General features: G+C 31.4%; 1 protein-coding gene across 1 annotated transcript in view; it reads right to left on the bottom strand.

The window, feature by feature from the left end:
* Positions 1-27,533, bottom strand: part of Megf8 (multiple EGF like domains 8) — a 251,267-nt gene that overhangs the window by 210,487 nt on the left and 13,247 nt on the right. The window contains exons 2-8 of the mRNA XM_085820327.1: positions 27,050-27,398; positions 25,757-25,920; positions 20,554-21,709; positions 15,206-15,377; positions 12,874-12,964; positions 6,331-6,511; positions 209-399 (exon numbers count right to left, since the gene is read on the bottom strand). Coding sequence (XP_085676453.1) covers positions 209-399; positions 6,331-6,511; positions 12,874-12,964; positions 15,206-15,377; positions 20,554-21,709; positions 25,757-25,920; positions 27,050-27,251 — 2,157 coding nt within the window. The 5' untranslated portion in view covers positions 27,252-27,398. The remainder of the gene's footprint in view (positions 1-208; positions 400-6,330; positions 6,512-12,873; positions 12,965-15,205; positions 15,378-20,553; positions 21,710-25,756; positions 25,921-27,049; positions 27,399-27,533) is intronic.

The following is a 27,533-nucleotide window of genomic DNA, read 5'->3' on the forward strand; positions in this document are numbered from 1 at the left end:
AACTTTCTCATCTTTTCACCTCCCTGAAATTCTTTGGAAATTATAAAAATGGATTTTAGTGAGATAAAGTCTATAAATAGTAACTAGATGTTGTGGGATAAATAACATCTAATAATGAAAATATCAGCACATTTTTATTTGTGTCACAGATAAAATGTCTTCTGTTGTAAAGTAAATAAATAATAAAATGAAATAATTAAATACTTACATCATCTGGCTGTGACCGATTGATTGGAAATCGATATTTTACAGATACAAGTCCAGGTGGTGAATCTTTTAGATAACACTCCTTGAGAGATAAAATATCAGTTCCCACAGGACCCCACCAGCCTGTGGCACCAAGAACAGGACTAGACTTTTGGGAGCTAAAATTGGCACTTAATGAACAGTTCGATGTATCTAGGCAGAAGGGGAAAACAAAATTCAGATCCTTTTAGGATTAACAATGTATTTTAAAAAGCAAATTCAGTCAAAAACATCACAATATAGATTAGTGATTCTACATTTCTGCTAATATATAAATTTACATTTAATTGAAAATTATTAAAAAATATATAATAAAACTTAAATGTACATAAGTTTTATATTACAGAAGACAAAAATCTGAATAAATTTAAAGTAATTGTGAAGTATCACAATTCATTTTCAGATATTATTTGGTAGAAAGGCATATTTCAAATAACAGGGTTCGTACACATTTCTGCACATGGAAATTAAGTAATTTTAAGGACCATTAATGAAAAAAATTAAGTACCTATGAGCAAATGGAAACTGAATAAATTCAATTAAAAATATTATTCTATGCCTGAATTTCACTTTTGTAATACCATCCTAAAAATAAAATAGATCCCTAAGCAGTATGCATTATTACTAAACGTGTATTAACTACCATAATTATTAATAAGTTTGAGAATAAAATAAATTTCACGCAGTTTATCAAGTAGCATTAAATATTTTACACTTATAATAGTTGGACATATTTAAAAGAAGATACGTGACATTTACGTTTCACTAATAATTAGCTTTATGCCTTTTTTTTTTTTTTTTTTTTTTTTTTATGTCTAATTTTGTCACATACTTGGTCAGTCTAGAGGTTTAGCAAACAGTAGGGAGATTTTATGTCAAACAGCACAGGTTAAAATGAGAAGTGAGATCATAATCAGCATGATTCATAACAAAAGATTGAATGTTGTCCCTCTGCTGTTTGTCTATAGAGAGACCTCCTGATTGGAACAAACCTGAAAGGCCTGATGTAGGCACAGTTGGCAATTGTTGAAGTTAGTCAAGCTCTGCTTAATGCAGTTAATGTCACAGCTTTGTGTAGAGTTCCAGGGGTTGTAACCCACTTAATATACTTAAAGGTTCCAATAAGCCATTAAAGTCCCAGAGGTGATAAGTTGTTTTATATAAAAGTCTCAGTAGATGCAAAGAATAAGTTTTACTTGATGGTGTTGATGGTTACTTCACAGGTGATGGTTACTTGACGGGTTCTCCACACAAAGGATTTGGCGATTGGATTCCCTAAAAACCCCAGTCACCGTTTAAAAGGGGGAGTATATAAGGTATTTCTCCCACCTTCTTGGCGACCCTTCATGGTGTAGTAGTTTGCACACTGGCAGCGGTATTCCAGAGGTCCGCAGTTTGATTCCCAACGAAGGCGTTGTTAATTTTTTATCTTTCCTGCTTTAAAAAATACCTGATGTCTCTACAAGCCTTCCCAAACATTTTGGCTAGTTTATATCGATTTTCTTCTCTTTAATTATCAATCTTTTCTGACAATAATTATAAATTTGTCTCAATATGCAAACCAATGTTCTCGCTAGTTTCTGTGTGCTCTATCTCCTAACCTGTCAACCTCTCCACAATGTACCTATGGGGATTTACTTGATCTGGTAAAAGTTAAATAGTCCCTCCCCTCCAATAGACATGAAGCATATTATCACTGTATTTGAAAGTAACTACAATATCAGACAAAGAACTTAGAACATAAAGGCATGTTCTGATGCTAACAAAGTCAATTAGCTCAAGGTGACATAATTAAACAAGAACAGTCAAATTCAAACTAAAAATGTGGACTAGTGGTCAAAGATAATACGAGGGCCATCCAGGAAGTAGATTACGTTTCCGTCTGTGTCCGCTAGGGGCGGGGCTAGCGCGGCCATCTTGGGGTCAGAGCGTTGCGCAGCTCAGTCTGCATCTAGCCGTGCTAGTGAGAGGTTCGTGCTGTGCTCCGTTCAGATACTGTGACGGTTTGAAATGTCTGCATTAATTGAAAATCCCGCGAGCTGCGAGGTGCGCTCAGTAATAAGGTTTCTGACTGCAAAAAACTGTAAACCGATAGAAATCTATCGGCAGCTTTGTGAAGTGTATGGGGACAACATTATCACTGAAGGTGGAGTGCGTCAGTGGGTCATAAGATTTCAAAATGGCCGAACCAATGTTCACGACGAAGATCGAAGTGGGAGACCCAGCATAGTGACCGCCGAACTTCTCGAAAAAGTCGATGCTAAAGTCCGTGAAAATCGAAATTTCACAATAACGGAACTTTCTTTGAGTTTTCCACAAATTTCGCGAAGTTTGTTGCACGAAATCATCAGCGAAAAGCTTGGTTACCACAAGTTTTGTGCAAGATGGATTCCAAAAATCTTGACAGAGGACCACAAAAATCAGCGAATGGCTGCAGCGTTGAACTTTTTGGACGCTTACCATAAGGATGGTGACTCTTTACTCGATCGCATCGTTACTGGTGACGAAACATGGGTGAAACATGTGAACTGTGAAACGAAATTGCAATCAATGCAGTGGGGGCACACAAGTTCTCCCCAAAAACCCAAGAAATGCATGCAAACAATGTCAGCAAGGAAGATGATGGCGACTGTTTTTTGGGACAGAAAAGGTGTAATTTTGGTGGACTTCCTGGAAAGAGGCACTACAATAAACTCTCAAAGGTATTGCCAAACTCTCCAAAAACTCAGAAGAGCAATTCAAAACAAGCGCAGAGGAATGTTGAGCTCTAAGATCTTGTTGATTCACGACAACGCCCGGCCCCACACGGCAAATGTCACTCGTAAAGTTCTTGAATCTTTTAAGTGGGAGTTGTTTCCTCATCCGCCTTACAGTCCCGACCTGGCACCGAGCGACTTCCACCTATTCCCAGCAATGAAGAAGTGGCTGGCTATGCAGCGTTTTGATGACGACGCACAGCTGCAAGAAGAGGTAACGAAGTGGTTGAAGGCGCAGGCGGCCGAATTTTTCGACGAAGGAATTTCCAAGCTCGTACATCGCTACGATAAATGCCTTAATTTGTATGGTGACTATGTAGAAAAGTAGTATTTGAGTGTGGCTTTCATCTGTATATAATAAAATTTGTTTCCTATACTTTGTTTATTTTTTTATTCCAAAACGTAATCTACTTTCTGGATAGCCCTCGTACCATTTAATTTTAATTTAATCTGGCTCAGTAACTCTATCATATGGGGAAACAGAAATGGGAAATTACAGTAAAGGCTGAAATGATAAACAATTGGGTAATTTACATAATTATAACTGCACATATATTTGAAGAATAATTTTCTTAATGTATTCAGTTTTTTTCTTCAACATGTTTCCATTTCATTTTAGAATTTTTGGATTGAATTAAGGACTTCTGTCATTTTAAAAAATGCTAAATGCATTTAGAATGTATAGAAAAAGTGGCTAATTTTATTTCTTTAGTAATATGAACATTCAGAAGATATATGAAATATATATGGTAAAGGCCAGTTACAGAGCTGGTGTGGCAGAATTTTTAGAATTTAGTGACATACTGAACAACAAAATTTACATGATTTACATGACCACTATTAAATTATATTTTTTTTAATAATATTGTTAAAAAAGCCCTATTAAAATCAAAATCTAATAAAATTTCACAGTTTAAAATACATAAAATTTATGACATTGATTCTTAAACGATATTAGGATAATTACACATTAAAAGCTACAAAACATTTATATTTTGTAGCTTTAAGCATCTTTTCTAACAATTAAATACTTGTCTCAATATGCAAACCAATGCTCTCAGTAGTTTCTGTGTGCTTTATCTCCTAAATTGTCAGCCTCTCTACAATGTACCTATGAGGGTTTACTTGATCTAGTAAAAGTTAAATAGTCCAAAAACCCCAACAGACGTGAAGTAAATTATCACTATGTCTGAAAGTAACTACAATATCAGATAAAGGTTTAAATAAAAAGAACTTTGAACATAAAGGCGTGTTCTGATGCTAACAAAATCAATTACAGCTTACAGTGACGTAATTAAACAAAAACAGTCAAATTCAAACTAAAAATGTGGACTAGTAGTCAAAGATTATAAAATTTAATCTGGCTCAGTAACTCTATCATATGAGGAAATATAAATCGGGAATTATAGTAAAGACTGCAATCACAAACAATTGGGTATTTTACATAATAATAACTGCACATATCTTTGAAGAATAATTTTCTTAATGTATTCAGTTTCTTTCTTCAATATGTTTCCATTTCATTTTAGAATTTTTGGATTGAATTAAGGACTTCTGTCATTTTTAAAAAATGCTAAATGCATTTAGAATGTATAGAAAAAGTGGCTAATTTTATTTCTTTAGTAATATGAACATTCAGAAGATATATGAAATATATATGGTAAAGGCCAGTTACAGAGCTGGTGAGGCAGAATTTTTAGAATTTAGTGACATACCGAACAACAAAATCTAGAGATGGCAAAACTTTTAGAATTTAGAGCAGACATTGGAAGCAGAATTTAGAAAAGCACTAGGCAGCGAAATTTAGGATGCACAGAGATTGCATCATGTGGGAAAATGCCTAGTGCCAGCTCTGTGTATAATGCATTATGACATATTAGATGAATCTCTTAAATTGTCAGTTTTCAATTTCTTTATTAATAAAAAAATTACTTTCTATAATGCCTGCCCAAGTGATAATATTAGAAGCATTTTTGATATTTTCCATGCTTGTATCTAGTGAAAAGTAGAAAAAATAAAGGGAAGATAAACATGTTAAGAAAATGACTCTAGTATCAGGAGTAAAATATTCAGATATTATATTTTAATTGTTTTTCCAGACGTTCTCCAGAAAGTAAGAAATTCATCACAAACTTTCTGTAAAATACATCCATTACGTGTTGATACCATGGAGACATTTTTAATTTTGTCACATATTTCTCGAATCTTCTAGAATCATAGGTCTATAAATCTTGCCTTCAAATCCTTCTAAACTTTCCATGGTGCAATGTCAAAAATACTAAAGAAAAATTATTGCAACCACTTCTGTAACAGCAAAAAGCCAGAAATATTTTGGAAAAAAAAAAAAAAAAAACAGCGAGGGGGGGGGAGTGTAAAATTAATTTTATAGAGAAAACTGACGCATATTCTGAGAATTTTGAGTAATCTGAGACAATTACATGGGAAAAACGCTTACCATGAAAAAATTAAGAAGACACTTTGAATTAATTAAATAGCTAATTTTGCTTTTGCTAAGAGCTGTTTCATAAATTGGGCTTTATAGCATTATACCTTGTTTATTTTTCAGATTTAAAATATTGTATAATAAGTTGCCAAAATGAAACTTTATAATATGACAGCGAAAAATAAAATGTTTTATTTTAATGTTATTTTTTAAATATAATTCTAATATATTACCATTATTTTAATGAAATTTATCAATGTTATGATGTTTTAAAAAAATCGGCGAAAAATTCTCAGATCTCGGAATTAAAAATTTTCTATAGAAACTGAACTTAAAATCGCCAAAATGTTGACAAGTTGTCAAATTTAGAACCTTTAATAAAAGAATTCATAACCCCAGAAGCGAAAAGTTGTTTAAGAGCTCTTTATTAGAAAAAATCAATCTTGAAATGCTTAAGTTTCACTTCTTGCTTAGAAACTCGAGTATCCCATCATTTATGTTAGAAAAAGAAACAAATTATAACCCATGAACCCATTCAAAAGATAACCATATATGTCAGTGAATTGCCAAAAATATTCCTCCAAAATGCTAATTCACACTCAAAATGGCAGTCGTAAAAACAGAGAGAAATTTCAGATGATTAAAATTAAGGACTTTCTATTGATTTTTGCCAAAATTAAGGACTTTTAAGGGCCAAAAATGGATTTAAAAAAATTTAAGGAATTTTAAGGACTCTTAAGGACTGTATGAACCCTGAAATAAGTATATAAAGCTTACTTTTAAAAGACTGGGAGCTATAAATTGAATATCTCTATGTCTAATTGAATACAAAACAACTATCAATAGCATAAAGAAAATATATACACAAAACTCAGTAATACATACCATCTGAAGAATGACATTTAAGGTCTTGCACACACCATGAACATGAAACAGAAGGAAATGGATCTTGCCTATCACTTATGATGTTCTGTACAAGTGACTGACTCCAAATAGCACAGGATAAACAATTACTTAGGACTGAACAAAATCCAGGACATGTTTCAGATAAATATTTATTGCACTTCTGAATTTACAAAAAAAAAAAAAAAAAAAAAAAAAAAAAAAAAAAAAACTGTTAGTTTAAGAAATGAGGCAATTCTTTTTAAAATACAAGCAAAAATATGTACAATACTATAAATTATATCATAAATTGAGAAATTATAAATAGCACACTTGCCAACTTAATAAGAACAAAAGCTAAAATATCCAAGATTTTTTTGGAGGGGGGGGGATTATAAAGTAAACTTGAAAGTGAAAACTGACATAAATCTGAATATTCTGTTACATAGTTAGGGCAAGCACTCAACTTATCATATAAAAATGAAAAACTGAATAACTTAACTTTATCCGATTTGATTTTTACATTCGAACCTCAATAATTAGCTGAAGGAAGATGGGGGAAAATTCAAACATATGAAAATTTGACTTCTTAAAAAACTTACTAATTATTGTTACCATTAATTTTAAATTCTAAATTTAGTGCAGACTTACCAAAGGTCTATCCATAGCTGTCAACCTTGAAATATGAAAAACCGGGAGTTACCAGGAGGTTTTCAACACCATAAAATAACTCCAAATTGGCATAAAGTCCCTTTATAATGCATAATTCAGGTTCATGAACTATTCACAATATGATTTTGATGTAAAATACATTAATCATTAGTTAAATATCCTAAGTTTTATTTTCTTTGACTAATTTCAGTTTGTAAACTTCTTAACACTTTTATATTGAGAAAAAGCACACTCAGTATAGTGTTAACGCTGCAGGCTGCTGTATCATTGAGCCTTGATTCGAATGCCAGAGAAAGCTTAGAGTTTTTCTAGTATGGGAGTGGCCATGCCTTAAAATATTGGTCTGCCTAAAGTCCTTTTGAGAGGCTTGCTGGTAGAGAAAGAGATGATTGGCAGACTTTGGATCCATCCCCCCCCCAAACTGTTCACCATCAAAACTGGAACTGAAGTTCTCATTTCTCATGGGTGTAAAATCAGTCTGGAGAGAAACGTTGTAACCCTTTCATGCACTCTGGGCAACATTTTCGGTGATGATATGGCTAAATGATCCAATAGATACTGGCCATTCTGAATGAGTGCCTTCTATTGCAAATGCTTGACCATTTGATATAACATAAGAAAACTATGAGTAAAGGAACTGAGAAAGTTATTACTGAGAAAATTATGAGTAAAGGAAGCTTTTATTTATATCTAAGTATTTTTAGTTATGATAAAAAATATAACTACTGGTTAACATAATGCAGTACTATATGGATAAATGTAGCAATGTAGTATCATACATCCATGTAAAGCAAAACTGAATACAAATATTAACAGATTGAATATTATTTGAATAGTCACAGCCTATTTTATAAGTAGCCATAGTAGATCAAGGCAATTCAGGTCAAATAAAATTTAGTGAGAACATTTTACTGAAAACTACTAAGATGAATTTATGGAATTTAAGTATCATTAGTTGAAAAGATTTCATTAATTTCTGGGAAATGATTTCTTTAGTAAATGCTAGAAATTTAAAACTGGGAGATTTGGTGATCTACTGGAAGATGTGATGAAAAACCAGAAGTCTCCTGGTAAAATTGGGAGAGTTGGCAGCTATGCCTATTGTATTAATATCAGCCTTTGATAAAAAGTAATTAAAACTTCATAACTTTCATTATTTCATTTAACTCGGACAATCAAAATATTCAATAATCAACAAATGTGAAAAACTAAAGACATTTTTAAACATAATAATAAAAAATACATTACCTTTACTTTCCTGCAACTTTTTATCTAAATTAATGAATTTTTGATATATTAGCATTATTTAAAAATTACAATAAGGTTTATTATGACCATTAAAATATCACAAAATTTTCAAATCACCAAATCAAAACTTTCAAAACCAAACAGCTCTTAAAACTTGTAACAAAGTAACTCAGACTCCAAAAAGAGAATTGGTTTTCAACAAAATGGATGAATGAATGACAAAATGAATTCAGCCATCTGGCTACAATCAATACTTCCTCTAATGTGCAGACGAAGTGAAGAGCAGTTCACACCTCAGTATACAGATTTTAAGATAGATCACCAAATTGACACAATTTTTAAATCTCTGCAGTGTGGGAGGGGGGATTCATCTGCATTTAGATTTCAACTTCTACATTTTCAAATGATAACTGATAGAAATATGTATACTGCAGTGTGAAATACACAATGCAATAAAAAATTTGCCTTTTCTAGCAATATAAAGCATTAGGTACTTTATGATTGAAACCAAATGCATTAGTAATAAATCTAAAAACATAAGTTTATAGTTTAGACCAAAAGTTGATGTTGATTTGTATGTATAAAAATGAAAACAATTACATCACCAATAGTTTGGGATATTAATCCACTGATTTCTACAGTGGATAGGATAGCGAAGGCCACTGTTGAAAGCTTGTAAGTTATGGTAAAGTGCAGAAACCTAACTAGCAAGAGGCCAATTTCAGAGATGGAGAAACTATTATATCTGTAGATGGAGGATTTGGCATAGAAATGGATACAGTTTGAGATTTTTACTTTCCAGGAGAAGGCTAGGTCTAAAGATTTACAAGAAAAGGGCATCATCAGATACTGAGGCAGCGAGTAAAAAAAACATGTGACCACAAAATCTACTCTATTACCATGTTTTTGAGATACCACTCACAACATGGTCAAGATGACAATTCAGACAACCCTAACAACTTTCAGACTTCAACAACAAGAAAGACAGCAGTTGCTCAAAACAGCATTTCTTCTTACAATCATTCACATCTACTCCTAATTTTTCAACAAAAGAGACAAATTAGCCATTACAAGACATTTTTTTATTTGAAAAATGTTATTTCAACTTTTTATATTCTTTTACATATTTTCCCCATTTTGATGGTTTATTGAATGCATTACTTTTGTTACTTGGGAGATTATTACACTCCAACTTGATAAAACTAGATTTTTACTATTATAAAAAACTAAATTAAAATAGTGCTGTAAAAATTCAAGTTCTTGATCTAATATTTACATTCTAAATGCAAAAAATGAAGAACAGGTAAGTTTCAAATTATTATTTAAAAGTAATATAAAATGTTACTACAGAACTTAATTATTACCAATAAACTTCATTTTTGATATAGACAACAGTCTTCATAGAAAAGAGAGTTACAAATTTTACAATGAACATACAAATTATGTAATATTAAGAGTGCCTTATTAATTATACTAATGATATAGATGATAAAAACTTGTTGCAAAATATTACAACAATTTTTTTTAAATATACTTCCTCATAATTAAGACACAATAACACGCTGAATAAATACTAATTCAGAAGTCAAACAACAAAAATCAGCGTTATACCCACAAAGTTTTCACAGGACTAGTTTCGATGGTTTTACCGAACCATCATCTTCAGCTGCAAAACCGCAAATGAACAAGATAGGAAATAGTGATTAGATAAGATAAAAAAGCCTGATTCTATTGATCCTGCTATTCAGTTCACTTTTGAACTTGAGACTTGCAATTCTCTTCCGTTTCTCGACATTCTGGTCACACGTAACACATCCAACTTCAGTACTACAGTTTACTGTAAACCTTCATCGGTTTGCCTTCCACCACACTTTAAATCATGTCATCCGACTAAACAAAAGTTAGCTTCATTTTATTCCTATGTTTTCCGTGCTCTTCAAGTTTGCTCCTCCAAACTAGCCCTTGATGAAGAACTAAATTATTTAAAAGCAATAGCTATTGACAGGGGCTTTTCACCCAACATTATTAATCAAGCAGTTAAAAAATTCTCATCTCAACACACTAAAAGCCACACTCTTATTTTAGGAGATTATAAAAATTCTGTTGTCATTCCCTTCTTTCCATCAATTAGCTATAAAGTTGCACATATTTTGCAGAAATTTAACTTTTGGGTTGTTTATTCTCCCATCAATAAAATTCCAACTTCTATACTCAAGGACCCCATTCCGGATATGAATTCCTGGGGTATTTATAGGATTCCTTGCCAGTGTGGTTTAACTTACATTGGCCAAACTAAGAGAGCCTTAAAATTTCGCGTCAAGGAACATGAGGCATATGTTAGAAAAAAGGAAACACAGAAGTCTTCTGTTGCTCAACATTGTTGGTCCGAAAATCACACTTTCAATTTTTCTGCTGCCAAAATTATTCAAAAAACATCTTCCATTGGAGAACTGGATTTTCTAGAGGCATTTCACATTCATAAAAATCTTTCTGTTCTAGTTAACGATCCTAATTCCAATCCAAATTTGCCTTCGGCTTTTAGAGAAATTATGTTTTAGTTCTGGTTTCGCCAACAGATGGCGCCACTTGCTTATTCTTGTCCAGGCTTTTTTATCTTATCTAATCACTATTTCCTATCTTGTTCATTTGCGGTTTTGCAGCTGAAGATGATGGTTCGGTAAAACCATCGAAACTAGTCCTGTGAAAACTTTGTGGGTATAACGCTGATTTTTGTTGTTTGACTTCTGAATTAATACTTCCTCATATTAATGAGCTAACTCCTTTTATAATAAGGAACTATATGAAAGACTTCGTATCTCATATATAACTTTCTATCTTGTAAGAAAAAAAACTTTTTATCATTTAGAGAATATAAATAATTATACCAAATAATTAAAAAATTGTAAAAAAATGGATTTCTTGCATAAAAGCATAAAATTGTAACGCAAGAATATTTCATTCAAACAGTCAGGAACGTTGGAAGATATAAAATAAATAAGCAATCAAATGCCCTTAAATTATATCAAAATCAATAAAAATGTATAAATGTAACAAAGTTAATTATTTAGAACATGCATTTACACGAATGGTACATTATTAATACAAGAATGAGAGATCATTCTGTCTTTGTTATGGCAATGAATTAGGATTCTCAAGGCCTGATATCCAGGGTCTACTACTATTAATCATTTACAGACAAAGCATATATGGGTATCTAACTATAGCAAATGATGCCTATTCATGAATCACTAAAGACAGATACTGAAAAAGGTTGTCCAGGCTGTTTTCAGCAAACTAATGGGCCTGGCTGTACAGATCAAATCCATGTCCAGTATTAGAGCTACAAAGAATGCCAGTGTCCAGATAATTTAGCACACACCATATAAACTTCACAGTCTGAAAAAAGGACAGCATCTGATTAATATTCAGCTTTTAATGGGATTGTTTTAAAAATAATCTTTTTCTAGTATTTAAAAAACCAAAATTAGACCTATGCATGAAAGCAAAGAATTGAGCAGTTAAATAAATTTTATTCTGCATATAAGGAATGTTGTGAGTGTGGAGTCACTGTTCAAATTCATGCTCTTTAGCTGGATCTTTTCAAAGTAGCTTTAACTCTGCAATGGACCTTCTCAAAATGCATGTTAGATCCCTTAGTATGTAGGAAAGATTCTTAAAATGCTATATGCAGTTGGAATGTCTTGTTATAGATAATTTCAAAACCATCTATACTTTTATAACCTTCACACATCCTGAAAAGGGGCATTTTCATCAAGATTATGTACTGTCCTACTGGAAACTATTAACCAAGTATGACTCAAAGTATGCAAAATGTGCTCTAGATTTATACATGGATACATGCTGTTAGGTTTGAAACTCTTTGGACTGCTGTGGAATAAGGTATCAGGGTAATGAATCTGAAATCAACATAACGTGAAGTTGCAGAAAATGTTTAACAGGCATGACGATCAAATCTCCTCTAATATCTAAGTATGCTACCCTTAATACTTAATAATGTATCTTCAGTGGTGATATACATTAACAATAGTACAACACTACAATCTTAATTATGGTTATTTTAATAAATGTCATGAAAGCAGGATTTTTATTTGTTCTGTTTGATTACTTTTTCAGTTTCTTCTTTTGTTTTAAAGTATTATGTTTTTCTACACTTCAACTTTCTAATGAAATATTCTTAGTCTGTACCTCATTCTGATAAATCAGAGAGACAATAAGGGACAGATTTATGCTACCATTTTGGCAGAATAGACATCAAAAGCCTAACAATAAATCTTAAATTTTCTCAATAAACAGATATTTTTAAATGTTACTACCATTCTAGATATTTCTCAACAACAACAAACAAACAAACAAAACAAAACAAAAAAAAAAAAAAAAAAAAAAAAAAAAACTCATACTTATTACATAAAGGCAATAAATAGTAATAATACCATAGAAATACATAATAACCATAGCAATAAATAATAATAATTTTTAAAAGTTTCTACCATTCTAGATATTTCTCAACAAAACAAAAACAAAAAAAACCTCAAACCTATTAGAAAGTACTAATAAATAACGCACTTTTTTAAGGGGTCTTTATTCAGAATATATACAGTAAATTACCTTAATGATATCCTGTCTTTCAATACAAGCATTATTATCAAAACACCATCCACATGCAAGATTTGCCTGGCAACTCTCCATATGCTTATGCCTGAAAATAATAAGTTTTTCAAAATATTTTTGAGGGAAAAAAATCAAGTCTGAATTACTCTATTTAAGGACAATTTTAATCAACATTTTTAGATGTGTCAGAGATGTCAGAGTGGAACAGAAGGGTTAGGGTAATTCAACATTACTAAATGAGATACAATAATTGAATATAATTTATATAATGTATTTAGCTTAAATTTATGTGGATCTATTATGAGACTATAAATTCATGGAACTTTGTCTTAACCCTCTGACTGCTCAATTTGTAGACCAAAATCGCTTCCAAAATTGTGGTTTTTTTTTTTTTTTTTTTTTTTTTTTTTTTCCCCATATTTTAAATCTATGTATATTGGAGAATTGAAAAAGCACTTTTTCTTTCTAGAAAATATTTTTTATGTAGACTTTTATCATAAGAAACTAAGTTGCCAGAAAAACCAATTTCAGATGTTATAACAAAAAAAAAAAAAAAAAAAAAAAAAAAAAAAACTTTTTTTTAATAAATTTCAGTCGAATTACAGTTAATTTCTATTTATTGCATAATATAAAAAAGTAAACTGTATAAAATTTAAGAAAATATGTAGCGCTGAGGGAAAAATACCTTAGAAATGCAGTTTAGTAGAGTTCAAAACAGGGTTCAAGGCAATGTCCAACTTCACACTTTTTGAATCAGATTCAATAAATCTAATTAATACTTGAATAATTTAATTAAATAATCAAGATAATTGCTGAACGTTTTCTAGCAGCCAAGAAAAAAGTGGCAAAATGCAAAGTTTGAGCGCTAATACCACGTGCCTTCAAATGCCGCAATTTAGTGGACAACTAACGATATCTGTTGGCTAAAACGTAAACTAAATGCCTAATACTGTATATAATTTATTTCAATGGTTAAACGGTATGCGCTACTCAATAAAGGAAGAAAAACATATGCCCGCGGAAATCGTGGGATAAGCAAATTTTGCTACATTTGAGTTGCCTGTGGAAATTGCGGGATGATCAGCCAGAGGGTTAATATTTCTGAATCCCTTCTTTGGCTAAAATCTGATATAATTTATGAATTCCATTAATCCCACCATTCATAACATTCACATAATTTAATAATATGTAATGAATTTAATTTTAATGCTAGAGTTCATTGAAAACCATTTTCTGCTTGCCTTCTTTCTCATCCAAAATCTTTTCACTCAGCTGAATAATAATAATAATGAAAGCTCCTTTTTATTCTTTGTGTTCTGTGCTACAAAGGTTAGTTTTTAAAAATTTTTCTTGCTCAGGAAGTCAGCTACTTGGATACTATTCCTATTGCCATAACTTTTCTCTCCTCCGTTAAAGATAGACATAAAATATTTTTCTCAACATCCTACAGAATGCTGTCTCATTAAATGTGATCACAGCAATTTTGTTATTCTATTTCTCCTTTTCTAAATTATAAAATTATGTGCATTCTCCATAAGTTTAACTTTTGAGATTTTTTATCAATTATTATTCAATCTTTGAAGACTATTTAAAATTTTAACTTTAGATGAATTCATAAATTTATATTAAAATTATATAACATTATATAATCTTAATTTTCTTACCAATATGTTTAATACATATATGGAAAACTAGCCAAGCATTCAAATTCTTTATTAAAAAAAAAAGTCAAGGAAAAATAAATAAATCTTTCCTTGTTAATCATTGTCAGTCTGTTAATTATTCTGCAGTTTCCTTTTAAAATTATTAAAAAACTTCAAAAGTTGGTGTTTCTTGTAACTTTCCATATTCATAAAATTTATTAACTTTAGTTAATGACATTAATTCCAATAAACACTTTTTTAATGAAATTTTTTAGATCATAAACTTATAGTTTTTATTATGGCTTCTATTTTGCTCTAATACATACAATTATGTTTTTCTTTTTTCATTATTTACTTCACCTACTGAAATGGTATATATTTTACAGCCCACACTTATCTCTTTTAAAATTGATATTTTTTCTATAAAACCAAAATAATATGATTTATATTTAATTTTTATTTGCTTATCTTTCAAACATTTTTTTAAAAAATATGCCATAAACAAAGGACTTGAATATTCCACAGTAAAACTTCAAAGAAGCATATTTTATTAAACTGATACAGGATAGTAAAACAATTATGATAAAGATTAATGCCTTAGTAAACTTTTCTGATATGGATGAGAAGAATCAAATTACACAACATAAATTATGATGATATACTTTAATGATAAAGATAAAATTTACCTTGAACAAGAGCTCATTAAAAGTTGATCAGAAACTATTGGTAAGGGCAGAACATATGCAAGCAAATGAGATCGCATTAAACCACTGTATCCACCAAATATTATGAGAGTATGATCACGACGAACACCCATTGCATGAGAAAATACACCCTGACTTATTGGATTTGGAAAGCCTATAAAAAGATAACAAGAATTTGGTTTGATGCTTGAGATTAGAAAAGCAGCTACAATTGATAAAACTTATATAACTTTATTGACTTTTCTAACTCTTTAAACATATTTTAACATTTTAAAATGAAAAATGTAAAATGACAAAAATAGAATAGCATACATAAGACTAATCATTATCCACAGAAAGGGCAAAAAAAATGAGGAAAGAATAAAGGAAAAAAATATGAATTAAAGGTGAAATGTCCAAGGATATGGCTTCACATACATGCATGTTACTTTTTTAAATAAGGCATGTTAGTGACTACCATTTGAAATTTCAAGAACATGCAGGTTTCCAGCATTCTTTACATAGGATTAACCACCAATTGCATTTATGCCATTGGTCTGTTTGCTTGATAATGTGAGGTAAAACATTCAAGAAAATTGATCACCCCACCAAATGTGAAATAGGATCAATCTTCTAGTTCTTAACAGCAAGAAACATAAAAGCTAGCTGAGGATATTCATCAACAGATATGTGAAATGTACACTACCAGCACAATAATAAACAGCAAATGGTGAACATAAAAACATGAATGAGATTATCAAGGAAGATCAAGAAAATGTCCATGATGAATCATACTCTTGTCAGCGATTTGTAATCACTGAAGATTTGGTGCAGGCAGCTGAGACCCAAAATCACACAAACAAAAGATTCTAGATCCAAATTTTCATCAGAACAGCCACAAATTTCAAGGTCAGTTTTGTTTAATACTGCTTATCATCAAAGGGGGCTGGGACAGGATTCTGACCCTATAATTATAGCCAAGGATAAAATACCCCGTAGCCAAAGGATAGAATACCCCGAAACTCATTGTTTGTTATGATACCACTGAAAATTTAATAATAATCTTTAGTTACATGAATTGAGGTATTTTCTATTAACTCATCACTTTCATAGATGACCCACCCAGTTGATAAATTATATACAACACATCATGATTAGAACAATTGTGCTGCAAAAATCACTATATAAAAACTCTAACAGGTCTGGGTTGTATTTGAATACCTCACCCTACATGATAACCTAAAAAATTCTTGCCATTTTTAACTATCAAAAATAGGCAGACATACAGCACATGGTACTTGACATTAGGTCTTGAAATAATCTTCATCAGCATGAATTATCCTTTGCCAATGTTCGTGCAGTTGTAAAATACCCTGCCAATAAAACTTGGGATGGAAGGGTCTTGGGCACAAAGAAGTTGTAAGGATCTTAAGTATGACTAAAATTTATTTTGTTTTAAAACTTTACTGTCTTCTTTTATTTTCCACTTCCGGCCAGAATAAACGTGTTAATTTGTTTATGCAAATTGTACTTGCTAACACTTAAGCATTTAAGTTGTGGCTTTTCGCCAAGAACAGAGTTAGATGGGGAGAGAGTGAACCTTCTTGCCACTTGCTGTCTGCCTTCAAGGCCAGAGGTTTAGTCCTCTTGATATCTAAGACGTATTGTAGTTTTCAGCAGTTTGCGTACTACATACATGAAAAATCTAAAAGGCCAGTCTTAGTGTTAATCATCTGTGTAAAGTACTTGAGTTTAGTTCTTATTCAAATTTAGTTACCTAGTAGCTCTTATTTTCTTACATTCAGACCATTATTAATTAAAATAAATGTTAGTCTTTGTATCCCAAAGTGCGGGAGCGCCTGTAATATCGTGGAGAATAAAGGGTAGTTAAATCCTTCACATCTTAATCATCTTTTCTACAATTCCACAGAACGTAGCTTCCAATAAGCTCCCTGTTCTTTTCAGCACACTTACACGTTTCCTAAACAGATTTGAAGAACCAGCAGTTCTGATATAGTCAGTGACTGAATGCCACAGGTCTGTCTCACTGTTGAAGGATTTTCCACTGAAGTATTTGGTTAATCGCCCAAGGAATTAAACAGATGACAATTTGTGAGTGCTAAGTTAGGCAAGCATATGATCTCCCAGCCAAATCACTAAATGGTATCCCTGGTTGTTCTAGTCCATGTGTTAGCATTGTCATGGAGGTACAGCACACCCTTCAGTAAATGAATGCTGGCTCCTTCTGCTCCAATACATGTTGCACCTATTGTAGTTCCTATGACTACAGGTCCTTAGTGATGATGGGCCCTGGTGGTAGTAGGTCATACTGTAGAAACTGGTAGCCGCTCCATCAGACGCACAGTCTAATTTTGCATGAGTGTGTGAAAATAGTCTTGAGGTGTGGGGCAAATGGTTACACACTAAACCCATTTTTTAATCACTCATAAGCATCACACATAGGTGTGCTGCAGTGCTGAGAAAGCAACGACAAACATAGTCTCAATCGCTGCTCCTCGTTGCTGTTGAAATGTGTGCAAACCCACTTGCTCAATCAGTACATCTTACTCATGTGGTGCACGTAAAGTCTGATTTAATCTTTAGAAACCTGAAAATGTTTGGCAAGTTCACCATACTGCTTTCCTTCTCTGTGGCTGCCTTCAGGGCCTCATCATCCAGCATATATGGTTGTCTATTATAGATTTCCTGAAAAAGGAAACAATTTCCTGACCTGAAAATCTAGAATTTATGACAGGTGGTACATTCATTCTTAGCATCTTCACTAAGTTCCTCACATAATAACGAATTCATGCCATTGCGCCAACAGGTTCACCTCAACCACCATACAAAAACAACCATGAATAAACTACTTCAATACCATCATTTCCCTCTAGCACCGAAAAAGCTGAGAATGCTGTGTGTGCACAGCATGACTGTATTAGTGCAATTCAATGGTTACACTAACCCTTCATCACTTTTCGGGCTCATGAGTGACTTTCTTTCCTTTCTATGAGCACTTCTTCAAGTGGGTCGTGAAATACGCAAAGAACATTTTGGATTCACTTCCATATATAATGAAAAAACAAAATCACAACAGAGATATAAATCCACCTTCTCATTTTGTGCATTACAGCTTTCACAGACGTGAAAGTGAAATAAAATTAAAATAATAATAATAATAAAAAAACTAACATTTTTCTGACTGCATTTAACACTGAAAGCAAGAAATAAAGAATGATTTTTAACTAATTATATAGAATCCCATAGTTATTAAGCAAGCCTTAACTTTTGACAAAAGTGAAAAATGATCTATAACTGCTGAGTCTGCTAACAAGAAAGAAAATAATGCACTGTTAATTCAAAATGTTAACAGCTATAATGAATCAACAAAGAGCTTTGGAACTAAAAGTAAAGCAACAAAGCTGGAAATTTTCAACTATTACATTTTCGTTGTCTATTCAACATGAAAAGACTCATAGCTTACATATAACATGTACCTAAACAGAAAGAAATGAAATAGGAAAAAAGGTTCTAATTACGCAAATGCTTATTTAATGCTAAAAAAGGATGCATAAGTTAATAGAATACAAGGAATTTTGTACCTGTGTACATTTTATGAGCATTTATTTAATAAATTAACATAGTACATTAGAAGATTAACAATTTCAACAACAGTAGATAACAGAAAAATGACAGTTCAAGATATGATTATTTTAGGGAAAAGCATATGATATCCATATGAATCATAAACCATAATGCAAATGCCTGAAGCTTGATCAGATTCCTAGATTTTCATCTAATATTAAGCGGTGGGAATTTTGTTTGCAACATACACTTTAAATTCCTATTAATTATACTTGAAAGGTGTTATGAACTTAAGAGAATTTTTTAGGAGGAATAATTATGTGAACTGATAATTATGTGCAATTTTTTTTAAAGATAATATGTTTCATTAAAAATCCTGAACAAGTGTAAGGCCCACCAACGGCTAAGTGGTAAAGTCGCTGAAAACTGGTAGTTCGGTCCGAGGTTCGAATGCCGCGAACGGGCTGGCTGCATGAGCATTTTCGTGGTTTTCCCCATGTGTAACATGTATATGAGCCCGTTTCCCTTAGAAAAGTACTCCACGAAGGCATCTCTCCCTTTAGGCAGATAGCCCTAGTGTGCTTTACCATAATTAAATAAACCAAACCAAACCAAAACTGAACAAGTGTAACAAAAAGCCATTTAAATAAAATAAACGTAGGTTAGAGTAGAGAGAAGTTGTTTCATTTATTGCCAAGTTGTTATTTCATTTATGGTAGCCTGAGTAGTTGAGTGTTATGGAAACCTTATTATGATGTAATCGATTGCATGATTGTGGTACATTCGCAAGAGCTTGTGGGTGTGTTGATTAGGAAGTATATTGCCTGTTTTGTGGTTTAGACGGTAAAATGGCTGAATGTGGTAAGATTAATTTGAAGTTTATGTACAATTTGGAAAGAAAGGAGAAAAGAGCATTAATTGAATGGTTCTAAATGAAGGTTTACTTAGTAGCCATTATTAAGTGTTCTGTTTGCAGAAAGGAAATGCATATGGTCGAATGTTGGACGATAACGGCGCGCTTATGGAGGATATTTTTTACTCTTATTTTGTGAATTTATGCGGCAACGCCAGTATACAGATTCTAGTTCAGATAATTTTAGGAAGTTTTTGGATGCTGTTAAAGAATTTTGTTTGATTGAAAACATGTTAATTCGGAAATAAGGTAACTGAATATTTCCTTTGCGTAGTGCAAAGATGAATTTCCTTTTTTATGTTACTACATTGTTTGATTTAAAATATAGTTTATTGAGATTATATAATTTTTTGTAGGCTGCTCCTTTGATTTTTTAAGTGAATATAGTTCAATGTGTACATGGACAAAGTCAAGGGAGTGCGCAATGCCAAGTTTGTGCAATTTTCTGATTTTTTTAAGTGAAAATATGTCGATGTGTACATAGATACAGAATTTGTGCAATTCTTTGTCTTGTTAGTTTGGCTTGGTATAGTGGCCAAAATAAGAAGCCAAAGAATTGCGCAAACTCGGTATCCATGTACTGCCAAAAATCACCAAGGGGTACATGTAAATATATTTTTACCTAAACGTAAGATGGAGCAGTTAAGCTTATTAATAAAAAATCTCAAATGCTTTGTCTTACACTTATATTTTTATTTAATAACAAAATAAGACTGGCATATTTGATTAACCATGTGAGTTGAAGAGTAGAAAGATTGAAGCACCATTACATAATCTACATATACATATTTAAAATACATGTACCTAATTACTAATAAATCTTAACATAAAAGAAAATTAATCTGGAACATACCAATAAAATCTTTCCTAATGTTAGAAACATCAACCCATTTCTGACATCTCAAGTGATACAGATGTGTCTCATTGTCATAACATATTTCTTCTTCCACATGTTTATGTGTGTATCCTCCATAAATAATCATATAATCACCAACGATAGCAGCAGAATGGAAGGCTCGCTCTAAAGGTGTGAACTTATTTTTGTGATGCTGAATCTTCACCCAAAATTTTTTCTCCACATGGAAAGCATGAATGTGATTGCTAAGTTTACTTAAATGTGAGAATTCAGCTGTAATGCCACCAAACACAAATATTGTTTTTGTCTGTTGATGATAGAGTGCACTATGTCCGACTAAGCGATGAAGACTTTCCTTACCACCATATGTATCTACAATCTGCCATTCACTCATAGCTTCAATGTTAATTTTGTATATTTTAGATGAGAAGGTTCCATCACACAGATTACCACCAATAACATACAGCCAATTGGAATCAACCAATGTAAGTGAATGCTTGGTCATTGGAGGTGGGAAAAAAGTACTTTTAGGAGAAATGAGACTCCATTTCCAAGTAAGTACATTCAGAATCCACAATTCATTAGAAAGAGTTCCATTTTCTAATTCACCTCCAAAGATGATGATGTTATGATGATAGGAAACAGCTGCATGACCAAAACGAGCAGTTGGAGAAACATCTGGTGTTATATTATGCCACTGATTAGTTTCAAAAGAAAACATTACAGTATCTCCTAAAACTTCACGAAACATATAACCACCAAATACATAAAAACTATCAGTCTGTTGTACATATGTGCCTGTGTGACCTGATCTTGCTTGAACACCATCAGAAGCTACCAAATGCCATGTGTTTCCCCCACTCTTATTGGAATCAGGCAGACTGCAATCCATTCCTGCATATCCAGGTGTACATTTGCACTTAGAGGAATAAGATCCGTTAGTATCACATTTTCCTCTTCCCTCTTCATAACCACATGCCGATGGACAAAGATTATGTTCACAAGCATCACCTGACCATAACGGATCACAAGAACAATGATGGTCCAGACACAGACCTCTATTGCTACAGTTAAGTGGGCAGGCAGTCACACTGAAGATAGCTTCAAAACCACCCCTCACATAGTTTGTATCACTGTATAACAATATCAGCATCTGAAAAATATAATGAAAAGATTAGGTATAAATCCTTCAATGCAAGAGAAAAAGAAGTTTTATTATTATTAAAGAAAATTTTATAAAATTCACCAAAAATTATTAAATGCAGATTACATGATGTCTGGCAGTTACAGTTTATAAGTTCCAAGCTATCTAGAGTTATAAATATTGATCAGAAAGCTATCAAATTTTAGGAGTGTGTTAATGAAGTAAAGTAAAAGAAATCAAGTAAAAACAAGAAAATGGTTTCAGATTCCACCATTGGAAGGCTCTTCTCAATACAATTGTACAATCTGCCAATACAATATACCATCATATGCTAATTTTTGCAACCACATGAAATATGTCACATGAAATTGATAGATGACTCATGAGGTTGCTTACTTAAACACCATCAGAAGAACTATTTCCAGAATTAGTTCAGAGGGAAGCATATCTCATCACTTACACAATATTTCAACCAATGCTCTACACTCTAACAAGAACATACTAGTTTAAGATTTCAAATAGTAGCTGGCAAATGGTGGGCATCATTTCATATTTGTTTTGTCCTGATTACACAAAACAAAACTGTAGCCTAATATCAACTGTGAATGATGCAGCAATACACCTTTTAGAGGTGACTGCTTTGCTCAATTTCTTCTTCATAACTTTAATAATAAAATTTCATAACCGTCTTATGAATACTGAACTAATACTGAACATCTGAACTGTAACTATAGACACACTATATATCATTATCCCATGCTAAAACTTTTCGTAAACACTCTGATAAATATATAACATGCTAAATAGGCAGTACAGTCTTACTAATAAATCTATTTTCTAATGTTTTCTAAAAAGGTAATAAACAACAAAATAAAATGTAATTAAGTAAAAAATCTCCTGAAGGGAAAGTAAATATAAAATATAGATTTTATGTTTGGATAAAATATAAATAAGATTATTGAAAAATTAGAAGTTTAAAATAGACTATCAAGATATGAATAAATATACATGGACTGAGCCGGATTTCTGGATTATGGCTTGACTTGAAGGTTATTTTCCTTAGAATGGATAACTTCATAGAAGACTATAGAGGCAACTGGTTTGTATTTACTTTACACAAGAGAAAAATAATTAAAATCTTATGCAATCAAACTGCCAGAAATAGATTTCAGGGCAAATAACAGTATTTCACAGCTTAATTCAGTTGGCATATAAACATATGACTATGAAGATATAAATAAGGAACCATATAAACCAGCACAATTTTGAGAAAATGAAAAAATCAAAAGCTACTCAATAATACTGATAACAAAAGTTGTATAAATGCAAAACAACAAGGACAGTTATATACAGTACAAAGTCTAAAATCCAGACTTCTTTGATTCCGGATTTTTCCAGATATTAAAATATCAGTTTAAATCTAGTAAGATGGCATGCAGAAATTATAAAATTAAAAATATAAAATCATGATTTATGAACTAAAGGGTATCAAAATTTACAAAAAAGAAAAAAAAAAGAGCTTAATATTTATATGTCTACTTTATTAAACATTTCTTTCAATGTATGTTGTTTAAGTTGCTTTGTTTTTTTTTTTGCTAATACTTTCTCTTTAATTTTAGAGACAGATATAATTTTTTGTTCAGTTACTAAGTTTCATTGTTCAAGTCCTGTAATTGTTGTGTCGAGAATTCCGACTAATTTGTCAATCGAATTTTTTTCATTTTCAGTAACCTTTATGGCACATTTTTTACTATCGGTAGTGGTATTTTCTGGATCTAGAACCATACTGCAGATTTTGCCATCCATTAATTGATTAATGATTGGAACATTCATCGCAAGGAAAAACTTCTGTTAACTCTTCTTCTTCCCTAAATTCTGCCATTAAGTGCAGCTATGAGAGTTCTGGTGCAAGTTCTGGCTTTGTATGAATAACAAATCAGTTAATCTTAATTCAAATAGCACCAAATGTCATCTTTTAGCCTATGAGCATCATTAACAGAATCTATTTTTAGCATATGGAAAGAAATTTTTGTTAAATCTTTCCTCGTCAACATTTCTTAGTGCTTTAACTTAAATCTGTAATTGGCACCAAGCTTAATGAAAACAGAAAAGGTTACTATACTCTTTGTTATTCAAATGTTTATACAAAAAATTATTTAGGCATCACTGCATGAGTCATTACTCCTCAAGCTGTCATGTGTTGATAAATATGTGGTGATGAAAGAAAAATATAATAATGATCTGCCAGGTTGGCATCAAGGATATAAAATATTAGTTGGTGTAAAATCAACAATGTTTCTATGTCAAATGTTTAAATTTGAGATGTATGCCAAGCAGATAGGCAGCTACCGAGTTAAATTATTGATCACACAAATTTATGCTAAAGTGATTATTTTTACAATAATGATATATTTTATTTAGTGTCGAAGTGAGATTAAAAATCAAGACTCTCCACATGTTTTATTATGAGGGGAGAAAATTAAATGCATATGTGTAAAGCAAACCCCCCCCCAAAATCCTAAAAAAAAAAAAAAAAAAAAAAAAAAAAAAGAGGGAGGAGGGCTTTGAGGTGTAGATTTTAGATCATTCTGGATATTGGCTGTCCAAATCTCAGACTTTGTGCTGTATATATTTAACAAAATATAATATGATATTTTATATTTAAAAATAACACAATAGGCTCAGATGTAAGTTTTGGTACCTTTCTGGTTATTTTCATTTCCCCAGACCAGAATATTGCCAAAAAAAAGTATGATGCAAAGCAATATGTTGCACAAATAGTTATGTGGCAGTTCAAATGGCACCAAAAAGCACATAACACATGTCAGTTTTGGCTAGTGTGCAATGCCAAATTGCTTAGATGCCAATTCTCTGATATATATATATATATATATATTTAAGTGAAAAAAGATTTCTATGCACTTAGAATCAGAAAAGGAAAAAAAAAAAAAAAAAAAAAAAAAGAGAGAGAGAGGATTTTATTACCAATGATACTTGCTTTTCTAATTTTGTTGACTGATTGCTCATGTACGGAATTATTAGTGTACTACCATTTTGAAAATGACGGTTGGCTATTGCACATTAGCTTGACAAAAAACAGTTGGCAATAAGTTCAGACGTTTTCGTGGAGGTACCCATAAACAGAAAGAACCTAACTGATTTTTTTTTTTTTTTTTAAATTGAAATAATACTTTGTGTATAACTCTGTTCTGATACATCTAAAAACCAAACAAATTCTTTCTTAAGCATAAAAATTATTGTTTTGTCACCAATTCAGAAAATACATTTCCAAGCCTCATTTGTTAAAAGACAAGAACCATTTTTTAAATGGCGGAGCATTAAAATGTCCATAAAAGAGCAATCAATTAATAAAATTAAAAAAGGGAGAAACACCAGTAATAAATTGAATCAACAATTTAAAAAAAATCTTTCTGTATCCCCCTACTGTTTCCCAAGCAATGTTTCGGTGTCGTACACAGCCCAACAGTAAATAAAGCTAACAGCTGTTGTAAAAGAGATATGGCTATCTGCGAACCAATTTCTGATCCACATTCTAACACTTTAATTGCAATTTTTTACTTTGTATTTATATCAAATTCAGTCATTTATGAAGCATAATTTCATAGATGTGAATTTTTACATTCTCTATTGCTGGGCAAAACGCCATATTTCTACAAAAATGCATCTCTTTCTTTTTCATCAGCTGGCAAACTCCACAGCCCAATTTTGATTTGTTGTGAGAAAACAAATATATTCGATGCAAAATAAAGCACTAAAAAGAAAAACAAAGGTTGAATATCAAAAGCGCAAATTCGCATATATGCAAATTAATAAATGTGTGTTATGCTCACACCTGGGTTGCCAGAAAATGCCAAAGATATATCGTAATTAGACTGGATTAAGAGCAACTAGCCTGTGTAAATCAGCAGCTACATGATATACAACCATGATACACACTGGCTGTCAGTCACAGTAAACTATCTGAGCTAAGAAGAAAATGTGAGATTAGACAGAAATTTAGACTTAACCAGTTTACAAAACATGAAAGATACTTACTGATCCATGATTAGCTGTCACCAAAGGTGGAGTTGTATTGCCACTGAAACTCCCCAAGAGAGGGCTAGAATATGACTCCCCATTATATATAAATACATGGTCATAAGAACATTCAGTATCCATTTTGATAAATGAAAGTGTAATGAATGAGTTTTTATCAGATGCTAGAAATATTAAAATAAAAAAGTTAAAGAAAGTTTTAGCAAGTTAAAAGTAATAAAAATCAGAATACACTTTATCACTATTTTTAGTTACTGAAAAAGTAACAGCTCAGATTCAATAAAAAATTGCGAAAAAATATGAATATATTTTTATATACATTATAGATGACAACATATAAAAATATATGACATTCACCAGCAGAGCAAATTTATTTTGAGTTTTCATCAGAAAAACTGTCTGAATCAAATAAAGCACAGACAAAATGCAAATGAATGTGGATTAAAGAAACAGCAACAAAATTTTTTAAATTTTAGTCACTAAAACAGAAATTTAGATATAAAATGACACATAAAAATTATGCATTTATCTCAATAAAACAAAATTAATAAAAGATATACATTATTTATAATAATTAATTTTTCAAAAATTTATTTTACAAAATTTGTCGTTCAGATAATAAGTCCCACATTTGAAGTTTGCATTTGGTTAAAAAATTTTACTCTCTGAGCTTAATTACCCAATTTTTTTTAAAGAATAGTTTTAAAAATTTTATTTTTTTTAAAGAATAGTTTTAAATTTAATTTAAAGAATAGTTTTAAAGAATAGGTTTAAATATTAAAAAAAATCAAATATTCCTTCTTCTTCTATCTTATATTTCACAATGAGCTTTACTTTTATTGTCATTTACATTTATATGAATTTACTTTTTAACTTAGTCAATCTAACCAGCCAACTGTTAGACTACCTGACTTTGGGCACCAAGAAAACATCCTGATATGCTAAGGCCATTGATATGCTGAGGGCATTAGACATTGAGAGAAAGAATGGAATTTATTGCTTCAGAAAATTTAAATGATGAAGCCAAGCAATGAATAAATAACAACAGGCTTATATACAGAGTGCATTGCTGTTTCATAAATATAAGTTTATTTACGTGTTTGGCACACTCAACTAATTTGATGACACTTTAAAACTATAACATACCATTATTTTATATTATTTTAAATTTAAAATATGTTAACAAAATGCTTTAGTTTTACTAAAAGAGAAAACAAAGTGCAAAAATAAATATAATTTTAATGTACTTAAATTATTACTAATTCAAAAAGAATTTCTACATTTTCAATATACCTTTGATGAGCCATTCACAATGTGAATCCTTTGGATAATCTTTGTTTCCACTTGAAATGACTCCATAAGAAGTAGTAAGAACTTTACGCTCTCTATCACAACTGAAAGAATGGGGATTTAGCCCTGGATCTAATGCTGGGACAACCAAGGTTAAACACACAAGGAAAAATGCATACACAAGTTGCAGAAACTTTTCTGTCATAGTGAAATAAATTTAGATTTGGTGGGGAATTGAGCTGACAGTAGCCCACCAAAACAAAGGAAAGATCGCTGGAGGAACGAAAACATCTTGCTTATATTAGTCCTTCATGTTGGAATCAGCCAATCCATCATAACAGCTTATGCAATCCTATAAAAGAAATAAAACTGCTAGTAATTAGGCTGGCTAACTAATAGTAATAAATATACTATTAACATAGCAAATTAAGTTAAGCAAATTAACATATAGAGAAATAATTTTTTAATAAAATTAGATTTATTCCGG

Source organism: Stegodyphus dumicola, chromosome 7, assembly GCF_044657685.1.
Source record: "Stegodyphus dumicola isolate Sdum_Otavi_A_Nest chromosome 7, ASM4465768v1".
In the NCBI taxonomy this organism is placed as follows: Eukaryota; Metazoa; Arthropoda; class Arachnida; order Araneae; family Eresidae; genus Stegodyphus; species Stegodyphus dumicola.